The 18,115-nt window shown below is 39.2% G+C and overlaps 1 protein-coding gene across 1 annotated transcript in view; it reads right to left on the bottom strand.

Annotated features, from left to right (window-relative positions):
- trpa1 (transient receptor potential cation channel subfamily A member 1) overlaps positions 1-18,115 on the bottom strand; it is a 96,087-nt gene that overhangs the window by 20,832 nt on the left and 57,140 nt on the right. Inside the window, exons 17-19 of the mRNA XM_033019309.1 lie at positions 11,877-11,936; positions 11,691-11,789; positions 7,668-7,738 (exon numbers count right to left, since the gene is read on the bottom strand). Coding sequence (XP_032875200.1) covers positions 7,668-7,738; positions 11,691-11,789; positions 11,877-11,936 — 230 coding nt within the window. The remainder of the gene's footprint in view (positions 1-7,667; positions 7,739-11,690; positions 11,790-11,876; positions 11,937-18,115) is intronic.

The raw sequence follows: 18,115 nt of genomic DNA, 5'->3' as shown, positions 1-18,115 counted from the left end.
GAAGGTGGCGCCTTCAGCGATGGCAGCCTCGCCAACGGTCTGTCTGTCTTTTAATCCTTTTTGTTATTTTTCGCGTGTTTTAAAAAGTCTGTGTTAATATTCTCTGCTTTGTTTTATGTAGGGTGAGCGGTGGGGGTCGGGGGAAACTTTTTTTCACTCTTACCTTGCTGGAGAAACGATTGTTTTCCGGATCATACCTCCGGTCACTCTGCAGCCTAACGTCATAGAACTGGCATCCTTGCTCGACACTGACTTTGAGCCCCAGCGCGGGGCCATGGACTTACCATCGGAGCCTGCGATCCCTTGCCTGGGATCGACGCTCTAACCGCGGCCTGCGAATTTCAACATCGTGGAGCTCGCAGTCTCGGGTATAGACTGATGTCGGGAAGCTGCAAAGTCGCAAGAGGTTTGACTAACCTCGACCCGGGGTCTGATCGCCCGGCGCGGGGGAGCTGAGATCCCCCCGATGTGGGAACTTGATCGTCCCGATGCAGAGGGCTCGACCGTCGGCTATGGGAGCCAAGATCATCCCGTCAACGGAAGGCTCGAGGCCCCCGACCACAGCAGGACAAAGAAGGGAAGAGATTGAACTTTTTTTTTGCCTTCCTTCATGTGGAATGTGGAGGAGTCACAGTGGTGGATGTTTATTTTAAAATATATTTTGTGTGTCTTGTTGCTTTTTATTGGTATGACTGTATGGCAAATCAAATTCCTCGTATGTTGCAAAACCTACTTGGCTAATAAAATATGACTATAATTATGATTATGATTATGATTCATAATCTCTAGAGGAGCCACAAATCTAACAGCTACAAATCTCAGAAACATACTGGCATTTGTATACCATTTTATAGTTTGCTTTACACAGACATCACCTTACTCTATCCTCACATTACTTCCAAAGGATATTCATTTACACTTTCCATTAAACCTGCCTACAGTAAATGACATGGTAATTAACAGTGTAAACCTTTTATTAAAGCAATGTGGCCATTAATACTGTAGCATTCAATATTTCTGGCTTAGAATTAGAATGTTTTAATCCGTGGAGTCACTATCCTTCCGACAAATTGGTGTCAGGGATTTCAAAAAGGATCAACTTAAATATTTTACATTTATATCACGCTTTTCCTTTCAGGTCAATTTTCTTTCTCTTTAAATCTTATCCTGTAACTAAATTAAGTCTAATGCATTGAATTCACGCTTTGCCATTCTTTCAATTATTTCACACGATCTCACTGGTTAATGAGATACACAGTCGGTCTTTCCAGTGCCTGAGGTTCCAGATGTCTTCATATACAGCATTATAAGCTTGATTCCCCCAGTGAACTACAGCTAAGAGCTTTATAAAACAAATTAGCTGACAGAGCCTTCTGGTGATGTCAGGGTCTAAGTAGGCATTTCTTAACAAGTCAATGCAAGTAAATTGGATAATGGCACTATGATTCTACTCAGCTCTTGATAAACAAAACTGCAAGGAATATGAGCAGGAATCTATCGCCTGACCCTTCAAGCCTATGCTGGCATTCAACAAGATCATGGCTGGCCTACCCAGCCAGAACTCCTCTTTGTGCCAGCTTCACATAGCACTCAAATACGTGATCCTTCAAAAGATTACCTCCCTCCTCTTTACATATCTTTAATTATTAAGCCTCCACAATACTCAGTATTCAAGATATTCGCCACCTACTACAAGAAAACATTTCTATGTACCTCAGTATGAAATGAAACACCTCATCAACAACCCCAGCACCCCACCCCATAGAGTAACTATGTCCCCTTATTCGAGACTTTCCCAATAGTGGGTGACACCGTACAATGGCAGCCTCGCCAACAGTCTGTCTTGTCCTTTTCTTTCTTTTGTTGTTTTTAATGTACATATTAGTGTACCTTTAGTGTTGTATTATGTGGGGGGTGGAGGGAAAACATTTTTTTTTATCTTTCCTCCTTGGAGATGCGACTCTTTCCATATCGTATCTCCGTCCGCACTGCGGCCTAACGTCATGGAGCTGGCGGTCCCTTTGCTGGGGATTGACTTTGGGAGCTCCAACCGCGGGAGCCTGTGGGACTTAACATCGTGGAGCTCGTGGTCCCTTGGTTAGGGAATTACTTTGGGAGCTCCAGGCCGCAGGAGCTTTGACTGCCCTGATCGGGGCCTTTGATCGCTCCGACGCGGGAGCTTCAATCACTGGCTGTAGCAGCTTCGATCGCCCCGACAGCGGATGGTTCGACTGCCCCGACTGCGGGAGTATAGGAGGGACGAAGATAACATGCTATTTCCTTCCATCACAGTCCGCTGTGGTGGATGTTTATGTTAATATTTATGTAGTTGTGTGTCTTGTTGCTTTTTTGGTATGATTGTATGGCAAATCAAATTCTTTGTATGTTCTTCCATACTTGGCTAATAAATCAATTACTATTACAATTACGATTGCAACATCTCAATATTGAACTGGTGATCTTCTTGTGCAGGAATGAACTGCTGATGATAGTTTATAACAAAGATGTTCCTTACTGACCTCCAGTGTTTCAAAAAAAATGATCTTTCATTTCTATAAAATCCAAAGAACATAGAACCAATTTGATGAAAATTTGTTAAATTGTTTCAAGGACTGTTATACATGTTGGAATTTTATCCAGCTGGATTTGGTGATATTTAACTTCAGAGTTTGTCACCCACCATTGCACTCCAGGACAAGAGATAAAATGTCATCCTATCTTGCCAGAGAAGAGGCAGTCTGAGTTTGTGGCTGCGTGAGGATTTTAGTTTTCTGCATGGGTATATATACACACACTGAACTTTTGTTTCTTTCTCGTTTATTACATTGTTTACAATGTAATAAACAAGAAAGCTTCAATATTGTGTTGTGCTGGTGCAAGTAAGAATTTCATTGTTCTATCTGGGATATATGTCAATAAAACATTCTTGAGTCTTGGGTTCAGGGTGCCACTGACGTTCACACCTGATACTTTTAGTTTAGTTTAGAGATACAACGCAGAAACAGGCCCTTCCCGCCCACCGGGTCTGCGCCGACCAGTGATCCCCATACATTAACACTATCCTAAACCCACTAGCGACAATTTTTACATTTACCAAGGCAATTAACCTACATACCTTTATGTCTTTTTAGATGGGAAAACAATGAACTGCAGGCGCTGGTTTACGAAAAAAGGCACAAAGTGCTGGACTAACTCAGTAGATCAGGCTACATCCCTGGAGAACATAGATGGGTGACGTTTCGGGTCAGGACCCTTCTTCAGATTTTGTAAATGGGGCCCGTCAACTGAAATGTATCCCATTTCCTCGCCAAAAAGCTGGCGTGTGACAAGATGCAATGTGAAATGGAAATCAGTGCCCGATAACCAGATAACATTTTACAGAATTACCATTGTTGCTGCTATTGTACCATCTGTATTTGAACTATAAGACTGGGGTGGCTTCAGGTAACAAGATAGTAAACTGATAATATGGTTCAGAATTATACTTTAAATGACATGTTGCCATGTCCAGACACAATAATCCAGTTCCTTGTACCTCTCTGGATGATCATTGCAGCCTCCAGTGTTGTGAGTGTTTAGATTTGCGGTGATCTGTTATATGGGATGCAATTTTGCCATAAGAATAGTACAAATCAGCCATTAGCTGTAACAAAGGCAAAGACACATAGGAGGTGCAGAGGCAGGAGGAGGAAGGGAGGAGGGAGCAGGCAATTTCGACAGCTTCTTTCTGCCCATGTCAACTTTAAGCAACTCATGCTGCTGATGATATTGGTTGATACACTTGCAATTAACTGTTACATACACTGCGACTTCCTTTTGCTGCTGACCATAATAATGAACATTCCTCCGAGATTCTCATTCACTGCTCCATTTCTGGAAGGTTTTCTGAGTCTTTTTAATTGAAAAATGTATAATTTCTCTTTCATTTCCTTATTCACAAGTACCATTTTTTGGAACAGACATTGACTTTAGTCATTCTTTTCTTCTCCACACATTTGCATTAGCTCTTATCAGCCAATGTTATCTTTCTTGCTAGACTATTTCACTATTCTACGTGTTTTTACTAATTAATGTCTAGATCTTTTTTTTGCTGAATTCTGAAAAGTTTCTAATCTTCCGTTTTGCTGCTTCTTTGGCAACTTTGTGAGTCTTTTCATTTGAAATAATCTAATCTTTAATTTTTATTAATAACTACAGTTAGATTGTTTTTCTTATTGTATTATTTCTTTAAAATATTTGCCATTGCTCAATTATTTTCATACCTCTTAAAATAGTTTTCCAATCTACCATAGCAAATTCATTCCTTATACCTCCATAATTTATTTTATTCAGATTTAGCACTCCGGTTGAACTAAATAGTTTTCAATTTTCATATAGAATTCTATCATATTATGATCTGATCATTAAAGACCTCTTAACTACTAGATCATTAATCAACACCTTCTCATTACATAACACTAAGACTAAAATAGCCTTTTCCCTCAGTGGTTCCTAACCTATTGATCATGACAATCACACACGCTCCATGAATTCATCCTGGGCAAATTAAATTTAGCAGTGCTATGTAGATTAACGTCTCATGATTAGCATTAACTTTCTTAACTTGCACTTTCCTCCACATTTCCACTACTACTTCAGATTTTATGGACACCGATGTTTTCTATCCTTTGTCATTTCATAACTCCATCCATACATCTGCTTTACGGCTTTTCTGAGGTGAATTGCTTTCTTTAAATTGCTTGCTTATTGTCTTTATCAAATCTTTATTTTCAGGGCTAAACTTTAGGGCGGCACAGTGATGCAGTGGTAGAGTTGCTGCCTTACAGTGCCAGAGAAGCAGGTTCGATCCCGACTACAGGTGCCTGTCGATACAGAGTTTATACGTTCTCCCCATGACCCACGTGGGTTTTCTCCCATACATCAAAGATGTACATATTTGTAGGTTAATTGACTTGGTAGTAATAGTAAATTGTCCTTAGTGTGTGTAGGATAATGTTAGTGTACGGGGATTGCTGGACAGCGCGATCTTGGTGGGCCAAAAGGTGTGTCGCAGCGTTGCATCTCTAAACTAAACTAAACTTTTGCACCTTTCATTTTGTCCCTCTTTTCCAAAATAAGTATCTTGAAATATTTAATTTGCACTCTTGGCCACTTTGTAGCTACATCTGGATATTGGCTGTTAGGTGGTGCCCATTAAGTTATATTTATGCTATTAATGCTATATCTGCTTTATGATCAATATTTTGTAGTGCATCAATGTGAAGGTTGTGTCTTAATTCTGTTCTCCAGACCCGGAGTATACTGTCCCTTTGGCCACTGAGGACATTCACCTCCATCTCTGTCAGTGGTCTCCCTTCCACTCCAAGCTAATGCCAAATGGCACTGGACAAATTATACTCAGTGGGCAACTCTTTTGAGACAGCAAACACTGTTCATCATTGCCTATTCAGGAACAAACTCGTCAGATACCCATCAGAATGTCACCTGCACTATAAGGTGTTTTAATTCTTCAGAACACAGCTTTATCCCTAATGCTCCACCCCTTGCACTCATTTCGATCAGTCTGATCATCTGTCAGTGCTGCTCTTGCTTCTTATAGACAGGGATTGAAGCGCGAGGTATCGACACACTGAGCAATATAGCAGGACCTCAGGACTGTCTTGTGACTGTGAACTGGAACCACTTCATCCAGCCTGAGTGAATACTCCTTACGTCACCGGTTTCATTAAGAAATGCTTTGAAGACTTGTTCCAACAAAGACAATCGGGGTCCATCCTATCTAGAAACCTTGGATAAACAGGGAGATTTACTCTCAACTGAGGTCAGATCCAAGACTTTCAAGAAGATGATCCTGCACTGTACAAGAAGGCCAAATATGAGTAGGAATGAGCTATAGATGCTAGTTTAAACCGAAGATAGAGACAAAAAGCTAGAGTAACTCAGCGGGTCAAGCAGCACCTCTGGAGAAAAGGAATAGGTGACATTTCTGGTCGAGACCCTTCTTCAGACTGGAGTCTGCTTGCACTTTCTCCCCTCCACACCTGAGCCATAGCCACATTACCCAAAAAATGTGTATTCCACTCTCCTGTGTAGTATCAAGTATTAACATTAGGCTGCATTCAGCACCAACTCATGGCACCAAACCAAATGAAATGTGCGAGTTTTAATTATGTATTGTGATCCCAGCACCTCATTTTCTGGACCATCTAAATAAAGTTTCTGCTGCCTCTTGGTTGCAAGGATAAACCCTTTCAAATCTCATGGCACTGTTGGACAACAAGAACCCCCCCCCCCCCTCCCCCTCCCCCCCACCTCTAAATATTCTGGCCCTACCACTATACCCCAACTAATACCATTAAACCAAATCACTTGATAATTTTTCTAATCTCTCTTCATGGGACCTTGTTTTGCGCAAACTTGATGATTAATTTCTAGCATCACAGGATAATGATATTTCTAAAGAACTTGTGACTGTAAATTTTATTGTAATGTGTTAAAATTCCTATATTTTAGTTCCCAATTTTATTATGAACATCTCAGCTTTTTTGTCTAGTATCCTAGATAGGAATGTATTCTAATTGTTTATTGCTTTTGTCAGTAAAGAGATACATTACTTTATTGGCTTAAGTTATTTTAGCATTTTTCATTCTCCGCCTAACTTTGACATTGAGTGCAAAAATTATATACAATAGTTGGGACATCATGTTGCATCTGTACAAATCGTTGGTGAAACCACACTTGGAGTACCGTATGCGGTTCTGGTTGCCTAGCTACAGGACGGGTGTCATTATGTTGGAAAGGGTGCAGATGAGAATCATCAGGATATTATCCAGGCTTGTGGACTTGAGTTGTAGGGAGAAATTGGATAGGCTAGGTCTTTATTTGTTGTACGGTAGGACCCTGAGAGGTGACTTTATGGGTTGTTCAAGATCATGGGGGACATAGAGAAAGTGAATGCTCACAGTCAATTTCGCTGGGCAGAGGATTTTAAAACTAAAAGGCATAGGCTTAAGCTGAAAGGGGAGAGATTTAAGAGAGACCTCACGAGCAACTTGTTAACTCAAGGAATAGTGCACATCTGGAATGAGCTGCCAGAGGAAGTTATAGAAGTGGATTCAAATATAACATTTATAACACATCTGGACAGATATATGTATTGGACCAGTTTAGAATATTAAGGGACAAATGCAGACATATTGGAATTGCGCAGTATGTAAACCATACAAGTTTCCATGTTGTATATGACTCCATGACTCTAAAACTAAATGTTGAAGCAATACTTTGGATTTATTTTGAATACAAATACATACTTAGACTTATGCGGACAAAATCTATCCATTATTGTTTCTGTCAAGAGTTTAGGACATGAAATTATTTTATATCTTCTCAGAGATTTAAATTTCAGATGATCTTTATTTCCACTCTTACCATGAACCTGGGGAAAGGTCACCAAAAACGATAAATTACTCCAGTTTAAGATTTCAGCAGGCAATATAAATAAATGCATGTATGGCAACATGGTAAAGATTACTTAAGTTCATCTAGAATAGGCATATAATTGTATATATCACAGTAGCATACCAGCATTAAATTTCAGTTATGAATTGAATATGCAGATTATTCATGACATTTTGATAACCAGTTTGCTTAATCTACTAACTGCATACCATTTCATTTTCAGAAACTCTTTGCAAACGGGATGATTCAAAAGTTCAACTTGATTGAAGTGTATCATGGCCTTAACAAAAAGGATAAAATAAAGTGAGGTAAAGAATGGTATGCAAAATTTGTATTTATGTACTGTTTCACAAAGAAATAACAAAATTATCCGTTTGCACATTCTCCATGTGACCTTGTGGGTTTCCTCCAGGTGCTCCAGTTTCCTCACACATCCCAAAGACATGTCGGCCTGTAGGTTAATTGGCCAATGTAAAATTGCCCCTAGTGTGTAGGGAGTGGGTGCGAAAGTGGGATAATAGAGAACTAGTGTGAATGGGTGATTGATGGTCGGCATGGACTTGGTGGGCTGAAGAACCTGTTTCATGCCATATAAGCTAAACTAAACTAAACTGCTGAAGTCTAATACTATACAAACTTTAATACACACTATTCCAGAGGTGCAGTGCACAGATGCTTTACAACTTCAGGAATTGGCAGCATCTCAATAGTTTATGAAATGATCTCAGATTGGAAACACATTCCAGTTATTTACAATGCATGCTGAGATGTTGGCTCAGAATTTTCATGATGGCAGTAGGACTGTTGCCACACCACTGTCGTGGTTGAAAGTTACGTTGTTCACCAGTGCAGCAACCTAAATATTTTGTTGCATCTTTGGTATCACCTGCTTGTGGACATTTTATGTCTTCCACACAACTCACTTTTTTATGTAGCGTAAAGTCATTCTCTGCTTATATTTGTTGGAGTTCCTGGGTCTTAGCACACAGCTGCTGCGACTCTTCCTCCATTACGATTGCAAAGAACTTTCTAAAGTCAATATAAATGTGGATGTGTGGGTGCAAGAAATTAAGAGTTCCCCAAAACACGATTAATAACTTCAGAAATATAGGTGGGAATTTGACAGGAAGATGTTTATTGCCATAATGGGAAAAATGTGAGTAGAATATATGAAAATGGGAAGGCTGCGGCCTAGCGTTTGGAAGTAGATAGGAAAAGCAGATTGACACATCGTCGGCACAAACAAGAGTTTTAGTTATATAGAGATGACGGGCGAATAAGCAAGTCATGCGTCGTGAATCAAAGAGATCTTTATTGTCAAAGTAAAGAGAACAACACATAAGCGAATGGGGGAAGGTTGATGTGGGGCTCATACTTATACTAGGGCACATCCCTATACCTCGTGACAACTCCTTCCCGCTATTGCCCAGTCACGTGACCCTACCCCCGACTGCCGAGAGGTTGCATAGTAAGTGTCCTAACCATTGGGTGGCACCATAGGACTCCCCCCCCCCCCCCCCAGAACCTGAGGCACGAAACCGAAAGGGTAGACGAATGAGGCGGCCGGACCTTGTGCACACATCCCCCCCCCCCCCCCCCACAGGGGACACTCCCGAGGAAGGCGAAGGCGGGAGTGGGCGGGACCATGGACGCATCAGACGACGAGGCTGGCTCATCAGTACAGGTTGACTCGGGTCGACATGAGTAGGCTTCAACCACTGACACAGTCTAACGCCGACTCCGCATGTCAAAAAAAAAAGTTGTAAGTCCCCGCTGCAGCACCCAGAAGGGCTCCTCGTATGGCCGCTGCACCGGCGTGCGATGCACGTCATGGCGCAGGAACACAAGAAACAGACCTGGAGAGCAGATGGAACGTGGGAAGGCACCACCCCATGGCGAGACATCGGAACAGGAGCAAGTGTGCCCACCTTCTCCCGTAAATGGACCAACACAGAGGAGGGCGGCTCCTGCGACCCACGCGCCGCCGGAACAAAATCCCCCGGAACCATAAGCGGAGGCACCATACACCAATAGGGATTGGGCCCGGAGGAAATCTGCACCCAGCAACGGCTGGGAAACGTCGGCCACCGTAAAGGTCCAGGTAAAATGGCTGGGGCCAAAGGAGAGCGGGATCAAGCGAACCCCATACGTCCGTATGGAGCTGCCACTGACTACATTCAGAGAAGGTCCCCGCTTTCCAAAACGAGTGTCGACTCCGGACGGGGGATAAAACGCTAACCTATATGCCCATATTAACCAGGAACCGTCGTCCTGAGTGTCGATCCCAAGCGTAGAGGCGATGTTTCAGACCGACCGCCGCAGCGACTACTGACGGCCGATCCCGACATTTCCCGGATATGAGCAGGGTGAGCGGCACTGACGGGCTGCGGGACCCCAGCGTTGGTGGTAGTAACAGCACTTCCCCTTACAGGGGTTGTTTGGGACAGGCAGTGCAGCTGAACTCCCGATGGACACAGGGCCTGGTCTCTGGGCCCTCCAAGGCACCTCCAAGGCACCAAGGCTGAGCCCAAAGGTCCACAAGAGCATGGCTTTCAGGCCGTCATATTTGTCCTGATCCGGTGGCATGCATAGGTGAGTGACCAGACGATCGGCTAGCTCCAGATCCAGCGCGCCAACCACATAGTAGTACCAGGTGTCATCAGCCGTGATGCGTCGAACTTGAAACTGGGCCTCGGCTTTTTGGAACCACACCTGGGGTTGCAATGTCCAGAACACAGGCAGCTTCAGGGAGACAGCATTCTGCTGGGCTGCATTTTCAGCGACCTTGGGCTGTTGAGGTTGATCGTTGGCTGCAAATATCGTTTAAATCCAAAATGACTGTTTTGGATCGTTGGGGTCACCAATATGGCAGGTGAATAAGCAAACCACGCATGGTGAATCAAAGAGATCTTTATTGTCAAAGCAAAGAGAACAGCACACACGCAAATGGGGGAAGGTTGACCTGGGGCTCATACTTATATTAGGGCACACCCCTATACCTCGTGAAAACTCCTGCTTTCACCTCATGTGACCCTACCCCCGACTGCTGAGGGTTTGCATAGTAAGTGGCCTAACCACCAGGTGGCGCCACAATACACACACACACACACAAAAATAAACAATACCAGGGCAATAATATCAATAATAGTCTATGTAGTTCAAAGATTATTTGAATTTGTAGTGTTTAATAGCTAAATGGCTGTAGGGAAGAAGCTGTTCCTGAACATGGACTTAAAGTTTTCAGGTTCCTGTACCTCTTTCCCTTGGACTCAGAGCTTTAAGGTGAGAAATTGAAAGTTTAAAGGAGATGTGTGGGGCAAGTATTTTTAATACAGAGACTGGCGGGCACCTTGAACATGCTACAAGGAGGTGGCGGGAGTAGGTATAGATTGTGCCATTTACGAGGCTTTTATTTGGCCAATGGATATGGAGGGATATTGATCATGTGCAAGCAAAGGAGATCACTTTAAATTGGCATCATATTTGGCACAGACATTGTGGGCTGACGTGCTAGTTCCTGTACTGTACTGTTCTAAGTACTAAGTTCTATATGCCTGGTTTTGCATACAAAATCTGAAAGGCTTTGCCCACCATGACACTGGCAACGTTTAACAGATCAGAGTATTCAAGAGATAGTTAGATTTAGCTTTGAGGGCTAACGGAATCAAGGGATATGGGGTGAAAGCAGGAACATGGTACTGATTTTGGATGATCAGCCATGATCATATTGAATGGTGGTGCTGGCTCAAAGGGGCGAATGGCCTACTCCTGCAACTATTTACCATGTTTCTATATTTCTATGTTTCTTAAGTACTATTCCTTGATTGTGGAGGCCAAGTCATTGGGTATTTTTAAGGCAGAAATTGACAGATACTTGTTTGGTAAGGGTGTCAAGGGTTATAGGAAAGCAGGAGAATGTGGTTGAGAGGGAAAGATTGATCAACCAGGATTAAATGGCAGAGTAGACTCAATGCGCTGAATGGCCTACTTCTTCTCCTATGAGTTATGAACTTATAAACCACAACAAATGATAACAATCAGATCCCAAGTAAATCCAGAATATTTTCTTTACTATGAGTATGGAATTAACTATTATTTCAACGCAGCTACGTTCCTATTAATTCCAGGTTTTTGAAGGGTTATGGTTGAGTAGTATAGAAAGACTTTCTATATATCGAAATCCGTAGAATATTATACTTAGCTACAAAATATCAAATCTAAAATGTACTTACATTTAAAGCTGCAAGTGGTGTATACACAATTTGCTTGTCCTCGTTTACAAGTTTCTTATACTTAAGTGGACATTGTAGATATTTGAAGTTATATTCAATCTGTATGGTAGAAATATATAGTTAGGGCTACAGTATGTCATCATTATAACAAAGCCGATCCCAGATGTAGATAAAATATTCACTTACCGAGAAGTCAGTACTTTTCTTGTCTTCTGAGGATTCTGTCATACATATGTCCAAAAGACCCTTAAAATAAACAGAAAATGCTCCTAACGAAAGCTGTACTTTTTTTCAGGGTAGCACCATACCATTATCACAAAAACGGTAACTTACAAAAAACGTTGTAAAATAATGTAAATAGGACTTCCGGTGGCGCCATGCTGGACTAGCAGTCGCAACTTTTAGACCTCTGAAGTGGATTCTGGAATGGCTACAAGATCCAAGACTGAGATGGCTACTAAGGAGAAAAATGAAATGGAGGAGATAAAGAATTCGGTAAGAGAATTGAGAAAGGATATTGAGGCTGGAAACTCAAAAATGATGGAAAATATTAATGTTAAATCAATGGAAAATATGTCAAACATTAATGCTGGTAATCAAAAAGTTATTGACTGCATTGGCATTATACAAAAACGAATTGAGGATGTGCATGAAGAGCTAATGGGGAGAATTAAGAAAGGCGAAGACGAAATTGAGAAGAAGTTTGAGGCTGTGCATGTAATTGTTTCTTCACACGTAACCAAAATAAAAGACATGGAAACAGTTGTTGAACAAATGGCTGAAGATATGCAGGGAATGAAGCTAGAACTAGACAGCCTCAAGAGTCAACTGGCGAAAGTTTCAGATAAATGCCTTGATCTCGAAGCTCGCTCACGACGCCAAAATCTACGAATATTGGGAGTAACAGAAGGGGCAGAGGGGAACAACGCTCGTGAGTTCACTGCCAACTTAATCAAACATGTACTCAATCTACCTGTGGAACCGGAAATTGAAGTGGCACATCAAATACCTAGATTTAAGCCAAGATCACAAGCAGATCCAGCCCACCCACGACAGATCATAGTCAAACTTCGGGACATTTCAGCACTTGAAGAGCTGATGAAAAAAATCAAATATGGAGTGAAGATGACCTTTGGAAAAGACACTATCAAATTCCTCCGGGATTATCCCTATGAGATCGTTCAAAAGAGAATAAATTTCGAACAGACAAGACAGATTCTCCATGGAGTTAAAGATGTTAGATGTGGCGTTTTTTATCCGACCAGAATGCGCATTACTTTCAAGGGAAAAGAGAAAACTTTCACTAACTCGGACGCATCTTATAAATATGCCCAAGAGATTGTGGCAGAAACAGAAGATTAATCACGGCAGCGGGATGATATGGACAGTTTCTTGCCTTTTATTACCTCACAGAGAACACCTGAAGACAAAGGAAGAAACGCCACTCTCTAAAAGTTTAAAATGGAAGAGAATTTCCACGTGCGATGGTCTAGACACCTTATCGCCTTTGGACGCTTTGGAATTCAACTCAAGGACATTCTTTGTTCAAAATGAAGGAAAGACTGATAAGCAACGCAGAGATGAACAGCAGAGCCGAATGAAGAAAACATCACAAGGACAAATGGCGGTTTAAGATCTTAAAACAGCTTTACAAAATATAGAGAATTAATTATAATTAACAATACTAATATAGAAATATAAATGGAAACTAACCTGAACTATATAATGGGCAAAATGTAATAATCTGCTAATAAGACTGACTAGCTCGTATATAGAGATGATAAATTTTAGAATTAAAGTAGATAGTACTGAAAGGTTAAGTGTTATGTAGTTCGTGTGAAGAAGGGAGGAGACTCAGGCACCTGGCATAATTCCAGGAGCCTGTTTCTGGTTAACCCTTACAGCTAACAGCTTACTATTATCAAAGATATAACTAATTATAAATAATTAGTAGATGAAAGTGTTAGATAAATAAATAAAGTGTTAGATAAATAAATTTCACAGTAGCTGAACACAGATCTGATAAGTCTGAATGAAATATATATATATATATATATATATATATATAGTGTAATATATATATATATAGTGTAATTGGGTGAAATATAACTGATTTTGAAATGGCACCGCCTTCTTAGGGTTAGAGTAATAAAAGGAGCGGAGCTAATTGTACAACATCAACTTCGGAAGTCGAATAGATGTTGGACCCCACAGACGCGTGGGACACGCACTACAGTGTCGAATACTTCAGACACTGTAATTTTACTTGTTCAATTTTTTTTTTAATCACAATATGTCACTATTATGTGGTTTTTTTTTCAAGGACAATCGCAAAAGGGATCTACCAAGGAAGTTAATAATATAAACGCCCCCCAAATATCCAGAGTCCTGAGGTATGGATGCACCGTAATAAATAAGGGTACTAAAGTCATAGAAAATGCAAGATGATAAACAAAAGAAAATGGGAGGAATCACACTGTGTAGCTGGAATATAAGGGGTATTAATGAACCAATTAAAAGGGGCAAAATACTAGCTCAGTTGAAATCATATAACACGGACATTTCTTTTCTACAAGAAACGCGCCTTAAACATCAAGATCAGATGAGATTGAGGGCGAATTGGATAGGCCAAACATTTCACTCCTCATATACTTCGAAATCCAGAGGCACCGCAATTATTATTCGCAAAGGAATACCATTCAAATCAAAGAATATTATATCAGATAAGGAAGGGAGATACCTTATAGTTACAGGAGAGATTCATCCTACGCCAATCACTTTGGTAAACATATATGCGCCCAATTTTGATAATCCTCAATTTTTTAATAAAATCCTGAATACAATCGCAGAATTTAACTACCAAAACATTATAATTGGAAGAGACTTCAACTGTGCTTTAGATCCGTACTTAGATAAATCGATGCAAAAACAAAGAGGTAATATGAAATCTAAAACTAGTGAACTCTTAAATACATATATAAAAAATACAAATATAGCAGACGTTTGGAGGATCGCGAATCCGACTGGAAGGGAATACTCGTTTTATTCAATGGTACATAAAACATACTCACGTATAGACTACTTCCTAGTGGATACAAAACTAATCCCTTATACTATGAACCCTAAATATCACACCAATACGATTTCAGATCACTCCCCGCTAACATTCGTTTTAAAATTGGAAGGAATCTCTACGAACAAATCGTTCTGGAGGTTTAACTCGCAAATTCTGAAAGACCCACAAGGGAGTATATATCTAAAAAAACAGATGGACCTATTTTTTGAGATAAATGATACACCAGATATATCGCCCACTTTATTATGGGAATCTTTCAAAGCATTTATTAGAGGAATCATTATCTCGTATCAAGCTTTTCAAAACAAAAAGAATAAGAATGAACAAAGACAATTAGAAGAACAAATCAGACATCTAGATATAGATAATGCTAAAGACCCAACTATGGATAAACATAATAAAATTTTAATACTGAAATTTAAGCTAAATAAATTATTATCAGAGAAGATTATAAGATTATTCCAAATTACAAAACAAGAACATTTTGAATTTGGGGATAAACCCCATAAACATTTGGCACGCCAACTGAAAAAACAGGAAAAAGATCATGTAATTTTAAAGATCAAATCAGATATAGAGGAATTATTAACACTACCTAATGATATCAATAAAAGATTTGCTCAATATTATAAGAATTTATACACATCGAAAACGCTAATAGACAATAATAAAGTTTCAGAATTATTGGACAATTGTAACCTTCCTAAACTAGAATTGAAGGAACAAGAGGAACTGGGAGCACAAATTACAGCTAAGGAAATAGAAGACACAATAAACACACTTAAGAATGGAAAAACACCAGGACCAGACGGATTCAGTAATGAATTTTATAAATGTTTTTACGACATAGTGACCCCACATCTACAGAAAATGTATACATATGCTTTTAAAGAACAAACCTTACCTGAAACACTAGCAGAATCAACGATCACATTAATACTTAAAAAAGATAAAGATATAGAAGAACCAGGCTCATATAAAGCTATTGCTTTGTTAAATACGGATCAAAAAATATTAGCGAAAACACTAGCTAGAAGACTGTCAATATGTCAGTAAATTAATAAATGAGGATCAAACGGGATTTATACCTAAGAGACACTCATTTAATAACCTGAGATGTCTGTTTAACATAATGCACTCTCACAAATCTCAAGAACAAGAGTTATCTATTATTTAATTGGATGCAGAAAAAGCGTTTGATCAAGTAGCATGGGATTATATGATTAAAGTATTGCAAAAATTTCAAATGGGAGAGAGCTTCATCGCATGGATAAAATTATTATATAACAAACCCACGGCTAGAATATTAACTAATAATATACTATCTATGAAATTCCAATTAACAAGGGGTAATAGACAAGGATGTTCATTATCACCGCTGTTATTCGCTCTGGTAATTGAACCTTTAGCTGAAAAAATTAGAACACACCCGGATATTTACGGTTATAATACAAAATATTCAAATAACAAAATATCCTTATAGGCAGACGATGTATTACTGTATATCACAAAACCCCAAATCAGTATACCAAACATATTAAATCTAATTGAGGACTTTGGATCTTTCTCAGGATACAGAATAAACTGGAACAAAAGTGAAATTATGTCGATAAAACCAAAAGACTCAACACATCTCTTGAAATTCCCCTTTAAAATAGCCACAGAAAAATTTAAACATTTGGGAATTGAAATCACTAGAAATTATCACGGTATGTTTAATGCCAATTATAGCCCCTTACTTAAGAAACTAAATAATCTAATTAAATTCTGGAAAACGCTTCCGATGTCTTTAATAGGTCGAATAAATGCTATAAAAATGATCTTTTTACCACAAATCCTATATTTATTTCAATCAATTCCAATATATCTTCCAAAAAAGTTTTTCAAAAAACTAGACTCAGACATTACAAATTTTATATGGGATTACAAATCCCACAGAATGCAAAGAGCACACCTTAGTAAACCAAAAGAGATGGGTGGTCTAGCGCTTCCTAATTTATGTACTATAATTGGGCAGTAAATATTAAAAATATGATTCACCTGCTGGACAACTCTGCCCAGCAGGTGGATTGGATTGTAATGGAGAGAGAGGACTGCGCTCCATGTAATACAGGAGCGACTCTCCTCTCACCAATGAATCTGAATAACAAAAATTATAATAAAAATCCAATGATACCTAGCACAATTAGAACTTGGAAACAAATAAAACAGAATCTAAAATTAAGAAATCTATCTCTTTTAATGCCAATAGTCAATAACCCGTCGTTTAAACCCTCAATTATAGATAAATAATTTACACAATGGGAAAGAATGGGAATCAAAATGCTCGGAGACTTGTATGAATTAGGAAAATTATTATCATTTCAACAATTACAACTGAAATATAATTTGAAAAATAATCAATATTTTAAATATCTCCAAATCCGTGACTATCTGAAAAAATACACAAAAGACTATCATAACATGCCCCCAGACTTATTGGATGAAGCCATGAAGACAAAGGCTGAATCAGCAAATCTAATATCATACTTATATAACATTATTTTAAATATAGAAATACCTACAACCGATGGTATTAGAAGAGACTGGGAACAAGAACTAGCTATAAAAATTTCAAAAGAGAGCTGGGATAAACACTTACTATATGTGCATAAATGCTCGATCAACGTACGACATACTCTAATCCAACATAAAACATTACATAGACTATATTATTCAAAAACTAAAATAAATAAACTTTTCCCCAATGTTTCACCCATTTGTGATAAATGTCAGTCACAAGAAGCTACATAGCGCACTCTTTTGTTTTCTGTATAAAAATTCAAAACTTCTGGACGAAATATTTGAAATCTTCACAAAATTATTTAAAATAAAACTTGTACCAAAAGCAGAATGGATCATTTTTGGAATATCGGAAGGTAACCCTGAATTAAATGTGTTTCAAAAGAACTTACTTAATTACGGGCTAATAATGGGAAAAAAGCTTATACTCAAATTTTGGAAAAATGCTCCAATACCAACAATAAAAATGTGGATTTCAAACATGTTCGAAACACTACACTTGGAAGAGATGAGACTCCTCCTAGCAGGCAAAGCAGACCATTTCCAAAAGACGTGGTCTGCATTACGGAACTATTACAAGCATAAGGTGCAATAGTAATTTAAAATATAAATGGTACCAGGATCTGGTAACGGAGGGTATAAAATAAATTTTTAATAAAAACACGGTTGGTACATCCTTTTTTGCGGAGTTTTGGGTTACAATAGAGCGATTGTTTTTCCTTTTTTCTTTTCTTTCTAGGGTCTTATTTCCTTTCTTTACTTCCTTCTCTAATTTCTTCCCTCCTTC

The sequence above is a fragment of the Amblyraja radiata genome, chromosome 4 (assembly GCF_010909765.2).
Source record: "Amblyraja radiata isolate CabotCenter1 chromosome 4, sAmbRad1.1.pri, whole genome shotgun sequence".
In the NCBI taxonomy this organism is placed as follows: domain Eukaryota; kingdom Metazoa; phylum Chordata; class Chondrichthyes; order Rajiformes; family Rajidae; genus Amblyraja; species Amblyraja radiata.
This window is presented reverse-complemented; position numbering and strand designations above follow the sequence as displayed.